A 21,993-nucleotide genomic window follows, 5' to 3' on the forward strand; every position below is an offset into this window, starting at 1 on the left:
GGCTCCAGCTGGATCACCACCTTCAGTGTGCGCCCCCTTGGGGAGGGACGCTACACCAGAACAGAGGGGACTTGCGGTGGTGATCCGAACACTGGCGGGATACAGAGGTTTTTACCGGAACCTCTGGTCCTCCTTTGCTTCTGTAGAACGGGAAGGAGCAGGGGGCTGGGGGACCTGCCTGAAACTCCCACTAGGAAAAAAAAAAAAAAAAAAGAACAGAAAATCAGCAGACCTGCAACGCAGGGAGGTCTGCCTCCTACAGACACTAAGCTAAAACTGATTTAGCTTAGTCCCTGTAGGAAGGGTATAGCTGAAGGAGAGGAGCTTACACTTTGTGTACTTAGTGAACAGCTATACCCATGGTCAAGCCTGTGTCCCCCAAGGATACGGATGAGAAAACGCATGGACTTTCATGGAGCTATTTTATAACTCTTACCATTAATTTCAATAGGAGATTCAGCGCTGATTTTGCCCCAAGATAGGACATGCAAGTTAATAAAAAAATAAATACCAAGCGCTGCTTCCCATTGAAGTGAATGGAATAGTTTTTTAAAGCTGTTTTTTGGAGTTGATTTTGAGGCAGAAAAGCTCCAAAATCAGCACCAAAAAGATCGGTGTGAACTGGCCCTTAGACAGTCTTCATAAATCTGCCCCTAGAGAGTTTACGCGGTCCTCAGGGACTTCCTCCATGTTACGTATGGGTCATTCGGTCTCATTACGTATACTAATGATGCATTCCCTGACTGTGTCAATCCAATACCAGACACTATAATCCCTTCAGTGTCTTACAGGAATAAATAATAGATGCATTGGAAATTAAACTTCAAGTTGTGATTAAATGGGACACTGCTTATTTGCCTTTGCCAGCAAACAGCATTCAACGAGCCCTGATCTCAATGGGCCACAGGGCTGGAAATACCAATTGCCTTCACCACTGCCTTTTACATTGGCGCACCATGTATAAAGCAATGATTATACTGCATTTTCTGCACTTCTCATCTTTCCTGAAAGATGAGGACCATAAGAAAGCGCTGGGAATACTTATGGGAAGAAATGCTTCTTTTTCTATTATATGCATAAGTATAACCGGCGGAGCAGCACATCTGTTTTCTTCATTTTGTGCAAGGATAGCAATATCAAGATCACGCTTACGAAGAGCTAGCACAACTATATAATTGTTTTACGGAAATCTTACAAATCTCCCTCCAAGAATGATCATGCATGACATTAATTATTTAGCTTCTGGCTTCAGGCTGCAGGGAAGCCAATGGTCTATGTATGATCTATCCTGACATGCCTGTAGATGCGGTGTTGTTGTGCCCCAATAGTCATTTTATGTAATGTCACAGATCTCTCACTTAATCTGAAGTTAACCCCAATGTCCCACTTAACCCATTGCACACTTACATGGCACCAGAAGCTGAGATGTTTGCCGGAGTACTCAGTCATCTCGGCAGTCCCTTTGAATCACCGCCAGACAGATATCCCCTATCCTTTGTTTAGGGATAAGTGCTTGTCATGTGGCAATATAAAGAAGGGTCCATTCCATAGAGGTGTCTTATGAATATGTAGTGGGATGTGCGCTTTAGCAATTTAGTATATTAAAGAAGTTAACACTTCACGGGCCATGACACACATCACAGATGTTCTTGTACAACACCAGGATGGGGTGGTCATGGTAGAAAGTATAGCCTCATGTCATTAGTAGGTCATTACATTATCATTATAGAACAAAGGTCACTGCTACATACTTCAGACAGAATGTTTTATTGTAATTGGCTATTTAATAAGCTGGACTCATTATCTACTCTCACAGCTCCTGAATATGTAGCTACCATCTGCTGTCTGTCATATTATCTTCAGCTTGGCTCCATTTACTGATAGCATATGCTGCTTAAACTCCAAAACGTGTCATAAAGGGCAGAGACATGTCAGTAGGTAATATTATTACTATTTTATACACTGACATATTCCGCAGAGCTCTACAGACATTAGCATCACACTGTCCCCAATGGGGCCCACAATCTAAGTTCCCTAGCAGTATCTCTTTGGAGTATGGGAGGAAACTCGTACAAACCAGGGGAGAACATACAAACTCCATGCAGATAATGTCAGGTCAGATTGGAACCTAGGACCCCAGCGCTGAAAGGCACCAGTGCTAACCGCTGAGCCACCGTGCTGCCCATGTCAGTGGAAACCCTACAGACAGCAGGAAAAAGGGGCTGCAATCACTAAAAACTGGGTCCTAACTAGGGTTGTCACGATACCAAAATTTTGATTTGATTTCGATACCATAAAAAAGTGTTGCGATACTCGATACCACGCGAAAAAAATATAAAAAACACCAAAAAAGCCGCGTGCATTCCGCATTTTATGGAAAGTCCGATCCTATTTTTTGGGGGGACAAAGTAAATCACGCGTTCATAGCATAGGAGATTTTTTTTTTTTTTAGATTTTAATAGTTTGGACTTTTTCAGATGTGGCGATATCGAATATGTTATATATATTTATTTATTGTTTATAGATTGTATATGTAAAATTGGGAAAGGGGGTCATTTAAACTGAATATTAAGGTGTTTTTTTTGTTTTTACTTTTTATTTAATAACTATTTCCCCCCTTAGGGGCTAGAGCCTGGGATCTTTTAATCCCTTGTCCTATTCACCCTAATAGACATCTATTAGGGGGAATGGGACTTTACAATCTCCCTGTTGCCCTGTGCTTTGTTCACACGGCAGCAGGGAGCTTACCATGGCAGCTAGGGCTTCAGTAGCGTCCTGGCTGCCATGATAACTGATAGGAGCCCCAGGATTACACTGCTGGGACTCCGATCACAACTGCTACTGCATCACCAATGAAGAGGGGGGAGGGAGGGGACCCTGTGGTAACTGCCACCAATGATTATAATACTGGTGGGGTTGGGGGACGCACTGCACCACCAATGAAGATATTTAACGTTTAATACAGATATAGGAGGCACCTGAGGGGTTAACTGCTGCTGATGGCAGCTTCCTGTCAGAGGTCGGGTGCTGGCTATGTGATTCTGCCACCGGCACCCGGCTCCTGTATCTGTATTAAACGTTAGTTATTTTCATTGGTGGCGCAATGGCCACAGCCCCTCCCCTCCTCTCTCCTCTCATTGGAGGCGGCAGCAGCAGCACTGGGGGGGAGGGGGGGGGGGGGGGGGGAAGAGTCTGCTTCCTTCTCGACTGTGCTGCTGAGGGAACATGGGTGCATGGATACTAGGGTGAACAGTAGCACAGCCTAGTATCGGTAAAAGGCAAATCCCAAATCGAATCGATACCGGTACAAAAGTATCAATTGGCTATTGATAATTCGATACCCAGTGCAACCCTAGTCCTAAGTTTAAAGCGCTTTTTCAGGAATGCAAAACCATCATCTGATCGGTAGGGGTCTGACTCCCAAACTCCCGCCGATCAGCTGTTTGAGGAGGCTGTGGTGCTCCGGTGAATGCTAAGGCCTTCTCACAGCATACCAAGCCCAGCTCCGTACATTGTATAGTGATTGTGCCTGGTACTGCAGCCTAGGTCCATTTGCTTGAATGGGACTGAGTTGCACATAGGCCATGAGACTGATGATTGCAACGTCACTGGCCCGAGAAGTGGCCGCAGTGCTTGTAGAGCACAGCGGCCTCTTCAAAAAGCTGTTCGGTTGGGGTTTTCAGGATTCAGACCGCCCCCCCCCCCCCCCCCCCCCCCCATTCATCATATACCGAAGACCTATCATCAATATTTTACTCTCAGAAACCCCCTTTAAATGGAGCTGCAGTCAAGCATGCACATCTCCACTCTATTCAACATCATGCTATTGGCAAAGATAGCTGCATAGAGGGCCCGGGGCCAGCGTTCTATGCATTATTTGTGTGGGGGGGGGGACCCTTTTATCGATAATATACATATAATTCAACCTGATTCCTGCAGAAAGGAAATGTTATATTATACAGCAATCACTGGAGAGTGTGGAGGCAGTTTATCACAGAAGCAGTTCTAGGGACTTTTCAACTAGATTAATATGCAGGTACCATTATTTGATGACCCCTTTGACTTTTTGTTGTTGCTATGTATTACACAACTAATGTGTGCAAGTGTGGATACATCCGTATTAATAGAGAATCTCTAGAGGACAACAAGCTCTCCTTATACTGGAGGTCTGTTCTCATGAGGTTCCTCACAATGCAAGCAATTGCGTCACCAGCAGTAGCTATAGTTCGCCTGCACATACAATAATCATTTATTTTAGTTCTCTCTTTGCCAGAACCTCCAGATAATTGGCTTATGCATTAGACATCTCACACATACAGTTTTCATCATTCTTGATGAACAGATTATTACTTGACATGATGAGACTAAAGGGTTGAAGGGTCAGACGGGGTTCACATGGCTAGTGGGTTAAAGGGTCAGTGATATAACACACGGTTTAATTCATTTTCTTATGGCTTCTTAAGCAGAAGCCATTGGAGGAAGATAAACAGTCACCTTTAATATAGTTGAGGGAATCCAGAATGACAACATCTTCTTTATTTAATTTCCTAAAACAGCAGAAAAGTAGAATATTTATTTCAGTACAGGAGTTTAAAATTCTGCACAATCTAATCCACCCCAATCCCCGGACACAAAACCACCTACAAATTAGATTTGATCAGTAGTACTTTGTGCTCTCATTAAGGGACACTTAAGACATTAAAAACGATATTGAATGATTTGCAGCATTAAGAAGCGGCCAAGACGAAACAACATTTCCTGCCAGGTAAACTCAATGCTTGTGTATTTCTTTTTCACTGTGCAGGGTTAAAAAAAAACCCACACAAAAATGACTGGGTTTACCTCAACATTGAAGGGGCTGTCCACCTATCCTCAGGATAGGCCATCACTAGCTGATCAGGCACCCCACACCCCTGCCGATCAGCTGCTCGGCAATAGGGTGCCGTGTGTAGAGGTTTTGACAATGTGTCAGCTTTTAAAAGCATAAAAAAAGGAGACCAATAAATGGTTACATTCACTAACAATCCACAGATTTTATTACCTTTCAACTTCGGCCCTTAAAGATCCACGTACTTCCTTCTCTTTTCGGGAGTCTGTAATAGAAAGATTGCATCCTTTTATCATTTCATATTTCAGCACATTTATCACGCTATGAAAATATAAACAATCTTCAATTGGGAATCTGTGTCTGTACTCTTAGGCCTCATGCACATGACAGTGAATAATGGCCGTGTGACGGACGTTTAAGTAACGGCCGTCACACGGCCAGTTTTAGCACCAATGAAAGTCTATGGGGCTATTCACATGGCTGTTCTTTTAACGGACAGTAAATAGCGTCCATCCAAAAATAGGACATGTCCTATTTTTGGCCATTTCCACGGCCAGGCGAACCCCCATGAGATCAATGGGACCGTTTTTAACGGCAGATTGACAGGAGCGCACCCATCTAATGGCCGTTACAAACGGGTACACTTTATCTATATGGCCATTTAGGGGTTTAAAAAAAAATAATTTAAAAAAATCACCTCATCCACTTGCTCGCGCTGCGGCAGTCTCTTCTCTCTTCATTGAGCAGGACATGCTGAAGGCCCTACGATATGCGTGGCGACATAACCATGTGGGAGCGCTCGGTGACGTCATTCCGCACATCGAAGGTCCTGTCCAGTGAAGAGAGAAGAGACTGCTGCAGGACGAGCAAGTGGATAAGGTGAGTTTTTATTTTTTTCGTAAATGAAAAACTGATGCAAAACAGACATTAAAAACAGACACACGGACAGAAAATGGATGCACACACTGATGCAAAATGGCCAAGAAAAACGGACAGTGTGTCAGTTTTTAACCAACGTTTTTTTCCCACTGTCGTGTGCATATAATTTTTTTTTATCAGTGCATGGTCATTTGTCTGTGGCTACATGCACATCTCCATCAAAAGCCTCAGCCACAGATCCCACCGTATTTGATGGGCATATAGTGCAGCATGCAGTCAAAACAATAGCCACCACTACGGAACCACAATGGACACCATTATAAGTCAACGGGGTCCATCAGGCGCCGATGCTGTCCGTTGTGTGATGGACTGGACACTGTTTAGAACGGAAACCACAACGCAGGTGTGAACACAGCCTAATAGATGTAATATCTGAACGTGTGAGACTGATGCAAGTCCCACAGAAGCTTTCCTATTTATTATAGAAAGTACATTTTCATGCCACTTACACAATGAATAAGAGCTGGAAGCAGCAATTAGTATTTGTACAGACTGCAGTTTTCATGCCAAGCTTTTCACCTGCATCAACAACATTTCACGCTCGCCAGGTCTCTTAGCAACTATGGCCACCCAATGTCTGCTCTGCCACCTATACAGTCAGCAAGGGCTCACTGCGCAGGGTATACTGTAGCCAAAAAACAGACAAGCACTAGTCTCTTGTTTTAATGCTGCTTTCATTCATTTTCTACACTTCAAAATTTGTTACTCATCTAACAGCTAAAAGAAACAGCCCAAAAAGCTGTGAACACAAAGCATACAAAAACTGGAGGGCGTACAGTAGGTGTGTATGCATCTATAATGAATATCAATAGACAGTTTGTCTGTCGGACATCAGAACACAGCAGTTATTAAGCCTTTACTGACCAGCCTGTTTGGCGGCTTAGTGACCAAGCAATTTATATTTTTCTTTCATCGTCGCATTCCAAGAGCTATAACTTTTTATTTATTTTTTCCCTGTTGATGTAACCGTATGAGGGCTTTTTTTTTTAGGGAATATTTGTAGTTTTTAATGCCACTAGTGTACACAAATTACTAATTAGCTTTTATTAACTCGTATTGTGGAGGATGAGAGAAAAAAATAAATAAAAAAAATTCCACCCGTGAATTCAAAGAAGGAGTCGCGCTGCCTCACTTTGGCTATATTTCACGAGCCTTGATCAGGATAGGATACGGCAGCTTTTTGGTGATGCCAAACAACGAGATTCCACAGGAGGATAATTTTTATCACAGAACAACCCCTCTGTAGATATAAAGGTTTAGGGACATAATGAAGGTCCACCAATTTTCCAGATAATAATTGGTTTTATTATACTCAAAGGTATAAAATCAGTAGGCATAAAACAAGATATAAAGTGTCCGTGGTTATAACACCGGACACTTTATATCTTGTTTTATGCCTACTGATTTTATACCTTTGTGAGTATAATAAAACCAATTATTATCTGGAAGATTGGTGGACCTTCATTATTATTATGTGCCTTAACCTTTATATCTACAGAGGGGTTGTTTTGTGATAAAGATTATCCTCCTGTGGAATCTCGTTGTTTGGCATCACCAAAAAGCTGCCGTATCCTATCCTGATCAAGACTCGTGAAATATAGCCAAAGTGAGGCAGCGCGACTCCTTCTTTGAATTGACTGGGTTGAATGTGAATAAGCCCGCTTCACACTGTGGTCTGCGACGCCAAAAGAGAAAAAATAAAACACAGTGGTGAACTTTTTTTTTTTACTTATACTTATATTTGATTGCAGAGACTTTATTGTGTGTAATTCCACCAGTGAGTTTTTGCATTATATACTTTGTGGCATTCATTTTTCAACATAACTAACCTGATAACTTTATTCCCTGGGTCAATAAAACTACTGCGATACCAAATATATAATAGTTTTTTGTTTTTTCTTTACATTTTACTACTCTTCCACAATAAAATGCCGCATCTGAAGACCCATTTTAACATTTTTTTATTTTTCCTCTAGGAAGCAGAGTGAGGACATGATTTTGCGGGACAACTTATCATTTTCATTGGTATCATTCTGAGGTACATGCTTTATGAACACTTTTTATTCATTTCTTTGGTGGAGAGTAAGCAAAAAACAGCAATTCTGGTGTGTTTTTTTTCTTTTTGGTGTTCACCATACAAGATAAATTACATGATAATCGTGTACAGCAGGTCTATATGTATGTAGCGATACCAAATATGTGGTGGGGATTTTATTTTTGCTATTTTTTCCATTGAAAAGCTTTTTTTCTAAGGAAAAAGGGTGCATTTTTTAAAAACTTTTTTACTTAATAAAACTTTAACCTTTTTTTAAACTGTTTAGTAGTCCCTCAAGGGGACCTTAACAGGTGATCTTTTGATTGCTTCTATAATAGATTATGCAGTACTGTGTATTATACTGTTAGTGCTATAGTGACAGTTACAAGCAGGCTGCATCAGAGAGGTGCAGCCTGATAGGGATACAATGCAAGTAGGCCTGGGACCTTCACTTGGCCCTAGGCAGTCATGAGAAAAGAAAAGAAAAGAGAAAAGAAAAATAATATAATAATGAAAAAAATAGAGCAGCACTCCAAAGTAGCAGTAAAAAATGGTATCTTTATTCAACCATAGGTGACGCAACATTTCGACTCCAACCTCAAGCAATGTGAACTTTCCAAAGTGAACATATATAGTGAGAGGAAGTGACATCACCACATTAAAAAAGGGTGTTTACAAATGAACCAGCAATTAACCCATGCTGGCATGTGCAATAATAAATACATTAAAATATTACAATTGTATCCAAAAAATCTTGTGTAACAAATTCATAACATCATGTAAAAAAGCAATACAGTAAATGTCAATACATAATTGGTGCAAAATCAATGTGTACATAAAGTGCTACAAAATTACCAGTGATTAAATGGTTAAAAACAATTATTCCAGTTCATTTGTGTGTGGAAAAAAAACGGAACATATGATGGTGGGCGTAGGTGAAAGCACACGCCAAGGCAACTTACACAACCCCATTATAGATCGACCGCTGTACATGGTGTCCCCGATCCTGCAGTGCGCATGCTCAAGGCGGCGCATCATATAAGTATCATATAGCAGCTATGATGCGCCGCCTGGAGCATGCGCACTGGAGGATCGGGGACGCCATGTACAGCGGTCGATCTATAATGGGGTTGTGTAAGTTGCCTTGGCGTGTGCTTTCACCTACGCCCACCATCATATGTTCCGTTTTTTTTCCACACACAAATGAACTGGAATAATTGTTTTTAACCATTTAATCACTGGTAATTTTGTAGCACTTTATGTACACATTGATTTTGTACCAATTATGTATTGACATTTACTGTATTACATACATAGTAACATAGTACATAAGGCCGAAAAAATGCATTTGTCCATCCAGTTCGGCCTGTTATCCTGCAAGTTGATCCAGAGGAAGGCAAAAAAAAAAAAAAACCCTGTGAGGTAGAAGCCAATTTTCCCCACTTTAGGGGAATAAAAAATTCAGGCAATCAGAATAACTCCCTGGATCAACGACCCCTCTCTAGTAGCTATAGCCTGTAATATTATTACGCTCTAGAAACACATCCAGGCCCCTCTTGAATTCCTTTATTGTACTCACCATCACCACCTCCTCAGGCAGAGAGTTCCATAGTCTCACTGCTCTTACCGTAAAGAATCCTCTTCTATGTTTGTGTACAAACCTTCTCTCCTCCTGACGCAGAGGATGTCCCCTCGTCACAGTCACAGTCCTGGGGATAAAAAGATGATGGGAGAGATCTCTGTACTGACCCCTGATATATTTATACATAGTAATTAGATCTCCCCTCAGTCGTCTTTTTTCTAAAGTGAATAACCCTAATTTTGATAATCTTTCAGGGTACTGTAGTTATTACTTTAGTTGCCCTCCTCTGAACTCTCTCCAGCTCTGCTATGTCTGCCTTGTTTACAGGAGCCCAGAACTGTACACAGTACTCCATGTGTGGTCTGACTAGTGATTTGTAAAGTGGTAGGATTGGGTTCTTATCACGGGCATCTATGCCCCTTCTGATGCAACCCATTATCTTATTGGCCTTGGCAGCAGATGCCTGACACTGTTTTTTGCAGCTTAGTTTGCTGTTTATTAAAATTCCTAGATCCTTTTCCATGTCAGTGTTACCGAGTGTTTTATCATTTAGTATGTACGGGTGACTTGCATTATTCCTTCCCATGTGCATAACTTTACATTTGTCAGTGTTAAACCTCATCTGCCACTTCTCTGCCCAAGCCTCCAATCTATCCAGAGCCCTCTGTAGTAGTATACTGTCCTCTTCAGTGTAAATTACTTTACACAGTTTAGTGTCATCTGTGAAAATTGATACTTTACTATGCAAGCCTTCTACAAGATCATAAATATATTGGAGAATAGGGCCCAATAATGACCCCTGAGGTACCCCACTAGTGACAGTGACCCAATCTGAGTATGTACCGTTAATAACCACCCTCTGTTTTCTATCATTGAGCCAGTTACTTACCCACATACAGACGTTTTCTCCCAGTCCGAGCATTATATACTAACCTTTTATGTGGTACAGTGTCAATTGCTTTGGAGAAGTCCAGATATACGACATCCATTGATTTGCCGCTGTCAAGTCTAGAACTTACCTCCTCATAGAAACTGATTAAATTAGTTTGGCATGACCGATCCCTCACGAAGCCATGCTGATATGGCGTTATTTGCTTATTTCTGTTGAGATGCTCTAAGATAGCATCTCTCAGAAAACCTTCAAACTGTTTACCCACAACAGATGTTAAACTTACCGGCCTATAGTTTCCAGGCTCTGTTTTTGGACCCTTTTTGAATATTGGCACCACATTTGCCATGCGCCAATCCTGTGGGACATTCCCTGTCAGTATAGAGTCCGCAAATATCAGAAATAAGGGTCTGGCTATGACATTACTTAATTCCCTTAGGATACGGGGGTGTATGTCATCCGGTCCTGGCGATTTGTCTATTTTAATCTTTTTAAGTCGCTGATGTACTTCTTCCTGGGTCAGACAGGACACTTAATGGGGAATTTATTTTTACATTCTGCTTGTCATCTGACAGTTTGTTTTCCTCAGTGAATACATTGGAGAAAAAAATAAACAGCTTTGCTTTCTCCTCGTCGCTCTCTGCGACTCCCCCCACAATACTCTTTAAAGTGCAGACACCTTCAGATTTATACTTTTTAACATTTATATAATTGAAGAACATTTTAGGTTTAGTTTTACTCTCTTTGGCAATTAATCTCTCGGTCTCTAGTTTGACCGCTTTTATTTGTTTTTTACAGGTTCTATTTTTTTCCTTATAGTTTTTCAGTGCTTCCGTGCTACCCTCCTGTTTTAGTGATTTATATGCTTTCTTTTTGTCATTTATTGCTTTCTTTACAGTTCTGTTTATCCACATTGGTTTATTTTTGTTCCTTAACCTTTTATTCCCATACGGTATGTACCTCTCACAGTGAGATTTTAGGATGTTTTTAAAGATATCCCATTTGGTGGCTGTATTTTTATTTTTGAGGACTTTGTCCCAGTTAGTTAGGCCTATGGCCTCTCTTAGTTGGCTAAATTTAGCTTTTTTGAAGTTTGGTATTTTTGTTCCTCCCTGTAGAAACGCTCTTTTGAATGATAATTGGAAGGTTATTACTTTATGGTCACTATTTCCCAGGTGTCCACCGACCTGCATGTCTGTTGTTCTGTCAGGTCTATTGGTTAATACTAAGTCCAGTATGGCCGTCCCTCTAGTCGGGTCCTGAACCAGTTGGGAGAGGTAACTGTCTTTGGTTATTGCCAAGAACCTGTTTCCCTTATGAGATATACAAGTTTCAGTTTCCAAGTCCATATCTGGGTAGTTGAAGTCCCCCATAATAACCACCTCATTATGATTTGCCGCCTCGTCTATCTCGTTTAGTAGTAGATTTTCTGTGGACTCTGGTATATTAGGTGGTTTATAGTAAACTCCTATTAGTAATTTATTGTTGTTTTTAGCTCCATGTATCTCTACCCACAGTGACTCCACATGTTCATGTCCCTCACTTATATCTTCCCGGACTGTGGGCTTTAGACAGGACCTTACATAAAGGCAGATCCCCTCCGTATCTCCGGTTTTGACGATTCTTTCTAAACAGACTGTAACTTTGTACATTAACCGCCCAGTCATAGCTATCATCGAGCCATGTCTCAGTTATTCCCACTATGTCAAAGTCCTCCTCACACATCACTAATTCCAGCTCCCCAGTTTTATTAGTCAGGCTTCTGGCATTAGTATACAAACATTTGAGAGGTTTTTGTATATTTTTTACCCTACACCTTTCCTTCTGAACTGCTCTAGTCCCTCCTTCCATTCCTCCCCCAGTCCCACTACCTTGCCCCCGGTCTCTATCTGCACCATCTACCCCTTCTATAGTGTAGAAGCTTTAGACCCTTAAAGCTCGACCTCTGCTTGGACTAACCCCCGTCTTTACCGCCTGCACCATTGAGCGGAAAGAGGTTCATTTGCTTCTCTTGGGGACCAGCAGCGGATTAAAGTATCGTGGTCTTAACATCTGGTTGCAAAGCTAAGTACCACACTTCATTGTACCCCCTGATGAGCCTGATTAGCATTAGGTGAAACGCGTCGGGGTTTACTGGTGACCATCCTTCTGTTGGGAACTAACAGTGACCAACAGATTTTGTTCACTAGTGAATAACGGTGACACACATCCATACAGAGCACCAGTTATACTTTATTTTATTTTTCCTGGAACTTTTGTAACTAGGGAATTCCAGGGACCGGTTAGCACTAGGTACGGGGACAGGGAGCCTCCACCTTCAGGGGGCTGCCCTGGGCACAGCAGATATCTAGGGACCCTAGGGGTAGTTGGTGTTTATTTTTAGCCCCGCACTATCCGGGCTATTACTAATTATCCATCCTTTATTCTCCGCGTACCTATTTCTATATATTTTTTGTACTTTCAGTGTCATTATGTTTGTTTTTTTGTCAAAGGGACCGCTACTCCCTCACTGAGTTTTCTCAGCCAACGTAGCTCCTTCACAGTTGGTATATTTATACCTATACCCACTTGATCATTTATTAAAGGTATTTTTAATAAGTCACTTCCTTTTTTCACACATGCTCATATATATATATTAGGGGTGCACCGAAATGAAAATTCTGGTCCGAAACCGAAAATTCAGGATGCCCTTAACCGAAAACCGAAACCGCCTTTTTGCCCAAATACTTTTAAAATACTTTTTTTTTTAAATGATTTTATGAATAATTCTTTTTCATGAATTTAATCAAATATGAAAAACTACAAGCCAATAAAATAAATAACCACACTTAGAGAGCAACACACCAAAATTGGACAGAAAATAGCTTTAAAAAAACCAATATATATATAATTGAATACTATACCAATAAACAAACATATTTCCAATTTATTTGATAAAAATATTTAAAATTTTTTTAAATTCTTTTTTTTTTTTGAGTGCACGAATGAACAAAGCAGCTTACTCTGCCACAACAGCATTTGTAAGCACATTAATGTCAGAACGTTTCAAAAATATGGCAGTTAGTAATGCACATTTTTAAGTATATAAGTACAGAAGTGAAGCATATACGTCTATCGGTTATACTGTTAACGGTTGCAACTTGAAACATAGTGATATAGACGTGTTTAATACTAGATAAAGCACAGGCTAGAGGTGAAAACTGGGCACTAGTTGCATAGACTGAGGGTAGGGTCACTAAGACCATGAGAAGTAGACTAGTGAGTTACTTTAGCATATTATGTAAGCTATAGCCTATAGGCATTGCTTAACCACCTCAGCCCCCAGTGCTTAAACACCCTGAAAGACCAGGCCACTTTTTACACTTCTGACCTACACTACTCACCGTTTATTGCTCGGTCATGCAACTTACCACCCAAATGAATTTTACCTCCTTTTCTTCTCACTAATAGAGCTTTCATTTGGTGGTATTTTATTGCTGCTGACATTTTTACTTTTTTTGTTATTAATCGAAATTTAACGATTTTTTTGCAAAAAAATGACATTTTTCACTTTCAGTTGTAAAATTTTGCAAAAAAAACGACATCCATATATAAATTTTGCTCTAAATTTATTGTTCTACATGTCTTTGATAAAAAAAAAAATGTTTGGGTAAAAAAAAAAATGGTTTGGGTAAAAGTTATAGCGTTTACAAACTATGGTACAAAAATGTGAATTTCCGCTTTTTGAAGCAGCTCTGACTTTCTGAGCACCTGTCATGTTTCCTGAGGTTCTACAATGCCCAGACAGTACAAACACCCCACAAATGACCCCATTTCGGAAAGTACACACCCTAAGGTATTCGCTGATGGGCATAGTGAGTTCATAGAACTTTTTATTTTTTGTCACAAGTTAGCGGAAAATGATGATTTTTTTTTTTTTTCCTTACAAAGTCTCATATTCCACTAACTTGTGACAAAAAATAAAAACTTTTATGAACTCACTATGCCCATCACGAAATACCTTGGGGTCTCTTCTTTCCAAAATGGGGTCACTTGTGGGGTGGTTATACTGCCCTGGCATTCTAGGGGCCCAAATGTGTGGTAAGGAGTTTGAAATCAAATTCTGTAAAAAATGACCTGTGAAATCCGAAAGGTGCTCTTTGGAATATGGGCCCCTTTGCCCACCTAGGCTGCAAAAAAGTGTCACACATCTGGTATCTCCGTACTCAGGAGAAGGTGGGGAATGTGTTTTGGGGTGTCATTTTACATATACCCTTGCTGGGTGAGAGAAATATCTTGACAAAAGACAACTTTTCCCATTTTTTTATACAAAGTTGGCATTTGACCAAGATATTTCTCTCACCCAGCATGGGTATATGTAAAATGACACCCCAAAACACATTCCCCAACTTCTCCTGAGTACGGCGATACCAGATGTGTGACACTTTTTTGCAGCCTAGATGCGCAAAGGTGCCCAAATTCCTTTTAGGAGGGCATTTTTAGACATTTGGATACCAGACTTCTTCTCACGCTTTGGGGCCCCTAGAATGCCAGGGCAGTATAAATACCCCACATGTGACCCCATTTTGGAAAGAAGACACCCCAAGGTATTCAATGAGGGGCATGGCGAGTTCATAGAAATTATTTTTTTTTTGGCACAAGTTGGCGGAAATTGATATTTTTAATTCTTTTCTCACAATGTCTCCCGTTCCGCTAACTTGGGACAAAAATTTCAATCTTTCATGGACTCAATATGCCCCTCACGGAATACCTGGGGGTGTCTTCTTACCGAAATGGGGTCACATGTGGGGTATTTATACTGCCCTGGCATTCTAGGGGCCCTAAAGCGTGAGAAGAAGTCTGGAATATAAATGTCTAATAAATTTTACGCATTTGGATTCCGTGAGGGGTATGGTGAGTTCATGTGAGATTTTATTTTTTGACACAAGTTAGTGGAATATGAGACTTTGTAAGAAAAAAAATAAAATAATTCCGCTAACTTGGGCCAAAAAAATGTCTGAATGGAGCCTTACAGAGGGGTGATCAATGACAGGGGGGTGATCAATGACAGGGGGGGGTGATCAATGACAAGGGGGGTGATCAATGACAAGGGGGGTGATCAATGACAGGGGGGAAATCAATGACAGGGGGGAAATCAATGACAGGGGGGAAATCAATGACAGGGGGGTGATCAGGGAGTCTATATGGGGTGATCAGGGGTGATCAGGGGCTAATAAGGGGTTAATAAGTGACGGGGGGGGGTGTAGTGTAGTGTAGTGGTGCTTGGTGCTACTTTACTGAGCTACCTGTGTCCTCTGGTGGTCCCCTTTGTTTGGATCGACCACCAGAGGACCAGGTAGCAGGTATATTAGACGCTGTTATCAAAACAGCGTCTAATATACCTGTTAGGGGTTAAAAAAAACACATCTCCAGCCTGCCAGCGAACGATCGCCGCTGGCAGGCTGGAGATCAACTCTCTTACCTTCCGTTCCTGTGCGCGCGTTCACAGGAAATCTCGCGTCTCGCGAGATGACGCGTATATGCGTCCAGGCGGAATGAATCAACCACCTCCAGGACGCGTCTGTGCGTACAGCGGTCCGGAGGTGGTTAAAGAGGACCTTTCACCGATTCTTACCCTATGAACTAAGTATACAGACATGTGGAGCGGCGCCCGGGGATCTCTCTGCACTCACTATTATCCCCGGGCGCCGCTCCGTTCTCCTGCTATGCCCTCCGGTATCTCCGTTCCCTAAGTTATGGTAGGCGGAGTCTGCCCTAGCGCTGGCCAATCGCATTGCAGAGCTCACAGCCTGGGAGAAAATAACCTCCCAGGCTGTGAGCTCTGCACTGCGATTGGCCAGCGCTAGGGCAGACTCCGCCAACCATAACTTAGGGACTGGTATCTCCGCCTACTATAACTTAGTGAGCGGAGATACCGGAGGGCATAACGGGAGAACGGAGCGGCGCCCGGGGATAATAGTAAGTGCAGTGAGATCCCCGGGCGCCGCTCTACATATCTGTATAGTTAGTTCATAGGGTAAGAATCGGTGAAAGGTCCTCTTTAAGCTAAGGGTGTTGAGTTAGTTCAGCTAAACATATGGAAGCAGAGTACAGAAGGTGATCAGGTGGGCCTCCTCCCTTCATAAGTAACCATTTCTTGTTTTCTGGGGTTTAAGGCTAGTTGGTGACTCTTAAAGGAACACACTAGTCACCTAAATTACTTTAGCTAAATAAAGCAGTTTTAGTGTATAGAAGATCGTTCCCCTGCAATTTCACCGCTCAATTCACTGTCATTTAGGAGTTAAATCACTTTGTTTCTGTTTATGCAGCCCTAGCCACACCTCCCCTGGCTACGATTGACAGAGCCTGCATGAAAAAAAAAAAACTGGTTTCACTTTCAAACAGATGTAATTTACCTTAAATAGTTGTATCTCAATCTCTAAATTGAACTTTAATCACATACAGGAGGCTCTTGCAGGGTCTAGCAAGCTATTAACATAGCAGGGGATAAGAAAATCTTAATTAAACAGAACTTGCAATAAAGAAAGCCTAAATAGGGCTCTCTTTACAGGAAGGGTTTATGGAAGGCTGTGCAAGTCACATGCAGGGAGGTGTGACTTACCGCAGGCGATCTTAGAGCAGTGTAGCAGTGCCCCACTTCTCTCACGGCACTTCCGGTTTGAAGGCTGCGCGGCGGCAGTGTGCGGTCTTCTCACAGCGCGGATGGTGAGCTACTTGGTGGGTGACAAATCCCAAACCCCATATTTTCTGCCGATATGTACCAATATCGGCCGAAATGGATTAGGCCCATTTTCGGCCGCCGGAATTTCGGTGCACCCCTAATAAATAAATATATAATAAATATATATATATATATATATATATATATATATATATATTATATACACACACACATATATACACACACACATATATATATATATACATATACACACACACACTGCTCAAAAAAATAAAGGGAACACAAAAATAACACATCCTAGATCTGAATTAATTAAATATTCTTCTGAAATACTTTGTTCTTTACATAGTTGAATGTGCTGACAACAAAATCACACAAAAATAAAAGAATGGAAATCAAATTTTTCAACCCATGGAGGTCTGGATTTGGAGTCACCCTCAACATTAAAGTGGAAAAACACACTACAGGCTGATCCAACTTTGATGTAATGTCCTTAAAACAAGTCAAAATGAGGCTCAGTAGTGTGTGTGGCCTCCACGTGCCTGTATGACCTCCCTACAACGCCTGTGCATGCTCCTGATGAGGTGGTGGACGGTCTCCTGAGGGATCTCCTCCCAGACCTGGACTAAAGCATCTGCCAACTCCTGGACAGTCTGTGGTGCAACGTGACGTTGGTGGATAGAGCGAGACATGATGTCCCAGATGTGCTCAATTGGATTCAGGTCCGGGTGAACGGGCGGGCCAGTCCATAGCATCAATGCCTTCGTCTTGCAGGAACTGCTGACACACTCCAGCCACATGAAGTCTAGCATTGTCTTGCATTAGGAGGAACCCAGGGCCAACCGCACCAGCATATGGTCTCACAAGGGGTCTGAGGATCTCATCTCAGTACCTAATGGCAGTCAGGCTACCTCTGGCGAGCACATGGAGGGCTGTGGGGCCCTCCAAACAAATGTCACCCCACACCATTACTGACCCAATGCCAAACCGGTCATGCTGGAGGATATTGCAGGCAGCAGAACGTTCTCCACGGCATCTCAAGACTCTGTCACGTCTGTCACATGTGCTCAGTGTGAACCTGCTTTCATCTGTGAAGAGCACAGGGCACCAGTGGCGAATTTGCCAATATTGGTGTTCTCTGGAAAATGCCAAACGTCCTGCACGGTGTCGGGCTGTAAGCACAACCCCCACCTGTGGACGTCGGGCCCTCATATCACCCTCATGGAATCTGTTTCTGACCGTTTGAGCAGACACATGCACATTTGTGGCCTGCTGGAGGTCATTTTGCAGGGCTCTGGCAGTGCTCCTCCTGTTCCTCCTTGCACAAAGGCGGAGGTAGCGGTCCTGCTGCTGGGTTGTTGCCCTCCTACGGCCTCCTCCACGTCTCCTGATGTACTGGCCTGTCTCCTGGTAGCGCCTCCATGCTCTGGACACTACGCTGACAGACACAGCAAACCTTCTTGCCACAGCTCGCATTGATGTGCCATCCTGGATAAGCTGCACTACCTGAGCCACTTGTGTGGGTTGTAGACTCCGTCTCATGCTACCACTAGAGTGAAAGCACCGCCATTCAAAAGTGACCAAAACATCAGCCAGGAAGCATAGGAACTGAGAAGTGATCTGTGGTCACCACCTGCAGAACTACTCCTTTATTGGGGGTGTCTTGCTAATTGCCTATAATTTCCACCTGTAGTCTATCTATTTGCACAACAGCATGTGAAATTAATTGTCATTCAGTGTTGCTTCCTCAGTGGACAGTTTGATTTCACAGAAGTGTGATTGACTTGGAGTTACATTGTGTTGTTTAAGTGTTCCCTTTATTTTTTTGAGCAGTGTGTGTATATATATATATATATATATATATATATATATATATATATATATAGTAGATTCATAAGGAAAATCTGGCAGCACTCCCTTCAGCAGTGTCGCAGGGTGCAGGCGGTAGTCCCTCGATTCAGGACGGAAGACAAGAAAGAAGATCCGCAGCACTCCTTGAAAAATAAAATGTGCTCTTTATTCACACATATCAAATATTGACAACGTTTCGGTTCTCACAGAACCTGTCACATACATACATACATACACACACACACACACACCTAAAGAATTATTAGGAACACCGTACTAATACGGTGTTGGACCCCCTTTTACCTTCAGAACTGCCTTAATTCTACGTGGCATTGATTCAACAAGGTGCTGATAGCATTCTTTAGAAATGTTGGCCCATATTGATAGGATAGCATCTTGCAGTTGATGGAGATTTGAGGGATGCACATCCAGGGCACGAAGCTCCCGTTTCACCACATCCCAAAGATGCTCTATTGGGTTGAGATGTGGTGACTGTGGGGGCCATTTTAGTACAGTGAACTCATTGTCATGTTCAAGAAACCAATTTGAAATGATTCGAGCTTTGTGACATGGTGCATTATCCTGCTGGAAGTAGCCAGAGGATGGATACATGTTCTCATTCTGTTTACGCCAAATTCGGACTGTACCATTTGAATGTCTCAACAGAAATCGAGACTCATCAGACCAGGCAACATTTTTCCAGTCTTCAACAGTCCAATTTTAGTGAGCTAGTGCAAATTGTAGCCTCTTTTTCCTATTTGTAGTGGAGATGAGGGGTACCCGGTGGGGTCTTCTGCTGTTGTAGCCCATCCGCCTCAAGGTTGTGCGTGTTGTGGCTTCACAAATGCTTTGCTGCATACCTCGGTTGTAACGAGTGGTTTCAGTCAACGTTGCTCTTCTATCAGCTTGAATCAGTCGGCCCATTCTCCTCTGACCTCTAGCATCAACAAGGCATTTTCGCCCACAGGACTGCCGCATACTGGATGTTTTTCCCTTTTCACACCATTCTTTGTTAACCCTAGAAATGGTTGTGCATGAAAATCCCAGTAACTGAGCAGATTGTGAAATACTCAGACCGGCCCGTCTGGCACCAACAACCATGCCACGCTCAAAATTGCTTAAATCACCTTTCTTTCCCATTCTGACATTCAGTTTGGAGTTCAGGAGATTGTCTTGACCAGGACCACACCCCTAAATGCATTGAAGCAACTGCCATGTGATTGGTTGACTAGATAATTGCATTAATGAGAAATAGAACAGGTGTTCCTAATAATTCTTTAGGTGTCTGCTTGAAGATCTCTGGAGTGGATCTATGCATAAGGTACTGCTGGAATCGCTGATGTCATCTGCCCGAGCACCACCATCGCCTCCCTGAAAGAACACTGGTAAGAAAGGAACACTGACCATACTTGTTCCCTGATCGACTCTTCTTGGAAGGGTAAGAAAACTCCTTTGCAGACGGAGTCTAACTGAATTCCCCAAAAAAATGAAAACTTGAGAAGGAATAAAATTTGATTTTTTCCAATTTATTATCCATCCTAAGTTCTCTAAAGTGGAGCAGAAGAATTCTGTATCTTTTTCTAGCCCCTCTTTTGACTGAGAGACTATTAAGAAATCATTCAGATAGGGCACCAGAGTAATTCCTGACAGACAAAAGCCACTAATTCTACTACCACTTTGGTGAAGACTCTTATGAGCCTGAGATAGCCCGAAGGGAAGCGCCCTGTATTGGAGATGCATCAACTTTCCCTGAACCCAGACTGCTGTTCTTAAAAACTTTTGGGAGGAAGAATGGATTGGAACATGATAATTAGGGATCGACCGATATTGATTTTTCAGGGCCGATACCGATAATTTGTCAACTTTCAGGCCGATAATTTATACCGATATTCTGGGTATTTTTATTTTTGAGGAAAAAAAAAAATTTCCTACACAAATCTGCTGAAAATTAATGTTTATTGTTAACGTGTATTATTATTTTATTTTTTTTGTAAATCTTTTTCATTTATACTTAATATTTTTGTGGTGTTTTTTTTTTTTACTAACTTTTAGCCCCCTTAGGGACTAGAACCCTTGTCCCATTCACCCTGATAGATCTCTATCAGAGTGAATAGGATCTCGCACTCTCCCTGCTGCCCTGTGCTTTGTGCACACAGCAGCATGGAGCTGACTATGGCAGCCAGGGCTTCAATAGCGTCCTGGCTGCCATGGTAACCGATCGGAGCCCCAGGCTTACACTGCTGGGGCTCCGATCGGAGGAGCAGGGGAGAGGGGATCCTGTGGCCACTGCCACCAATGATTAGAACTGGGGGGGGGGGGGGAGGGGGGGGGCGCACTGCGCCACCAATGTTCTTACTATTGGGATGGGGGTGGGGGGCGCACTGCGCCACCAATGACTAATACTAGGGGGCTTGAGGGGTGGGGGGCGCACTGCTTGAGGGGGGGGGGGGCGCACTGCGCCACCAATGAAGATACCTCTCTTTCACATACAGGAGGCGGGAGCTGGCTGCAGAATCACATAGCCGGCTCCCGACCTCTATGAGCGGTAGCTGCGATCCGCGGCACCTAAGAGGTTAACTACCGCGGACCGCAGCTGCCGTTCATAGAGGTCGGGAGCCGGCTGTGTGATTCTGCAGCCAGCTCCCGCCTCCTGTATTTGAATTAATGAAAGACTCATCTTCATTGGTGGCGCAGCGGCCACAGCCCCTCCCCTCCTCTTGTCTTCCGTCCTGTCATTGGAGGCAGCGGCAGCAGCAGGAGCATCACAGGGGGAGGAGACACTGCTTCCTTCTCCCCTGTGCTGCGGAGGGAACACAGAGAGCGCTGAGAGCAGCGCGTTCTGTGTTCCCAATACGTTATCGGTATATCGGCAAAATAGATGCCGATACCGATAACGTTCAAAATCCTCAATATCGGCCGATAATATCGGCCAAACCGATAATCGGTCGATCCCTAATGATAATAAGCATCTTCCAGATCCAGGCTTGCCATCAAGCAATCCTGGAAGAGGAGACTCGCAGTAGATTTTATCGTCTCCATGCGAAATTTCTTGTAGACTAGGGATTTGTTTAATTTCTTCAGATTTAAAATAACTCTGAATGTTCCATTTGGTTTTTCCACCAAAAACAAAGGGGAATAGAACCCTTTGCCCCCTCTATCTTGGGGACTGGACAAACTCCCTTGTCTA

At 42.7% G+C, this 21,993-nt stretch overlaps 1 protein-coding gene and 1 long non-coding RNA gene across 6 annotated transcripts in view; one reads left to right on the forward strand and one right to left on the reverse strand.

Moving 5' to 3' along the window:
• KTI12 (KTI12 chromatin associated homolog) overlaps positions 1–21,993 on the reverse strand; it is a 99,339-nt gene that overhangs the window by 47,667 nt on the left and 29,679 nt on the right. For all 5 annotated transcript variants that reach the window (XM_040413619.1, XM_040413617.1, XM_040413621.1 and 2 more), the window contains exons 3-4: positions 5,042–5,093; positions 4,495–4,547 (exon numbers count right to left, since the gene is read on the reverse strand). In XM_040413619.1, coding sequence (XP_040269553.1) covers positions 4,495–4,547; positions 5,042–5,093 — 105 coding nt within the window. The remainder of the gene's footprint in view (positions 1–4,494; positions 4,548–5,041; positions 5,094–21,993) is intronic.
• The window catches only part of LOC120985598, a 241,685-nt gene continuing 224,942 nt past the window's right edge, over positions 5,251–21,993 (forward strand). Inside the window, exon 1 of the long non-coding RNA XR_005775558.1 lies at positions 5,251–5,335. This is a non-coding gene — a long non-coding RNA (uncharacterized LOC120985598). The remainder of the gene's footprint in view (positions 5,336–21,993) is intronic.

This window comes from Bufo bufo, chromosome 1, assembly GCF_905171765.1.
Source record: "Bufo bufo chromosome 1, aBufBuf1.1, whole genome shotgun sequence".
NCBI classification, from domain to species: Eukaryota; Metazoa; Chordata; class Amphibia; order Anura; family Bufonidae; genus Bufo; species Bufo bufo.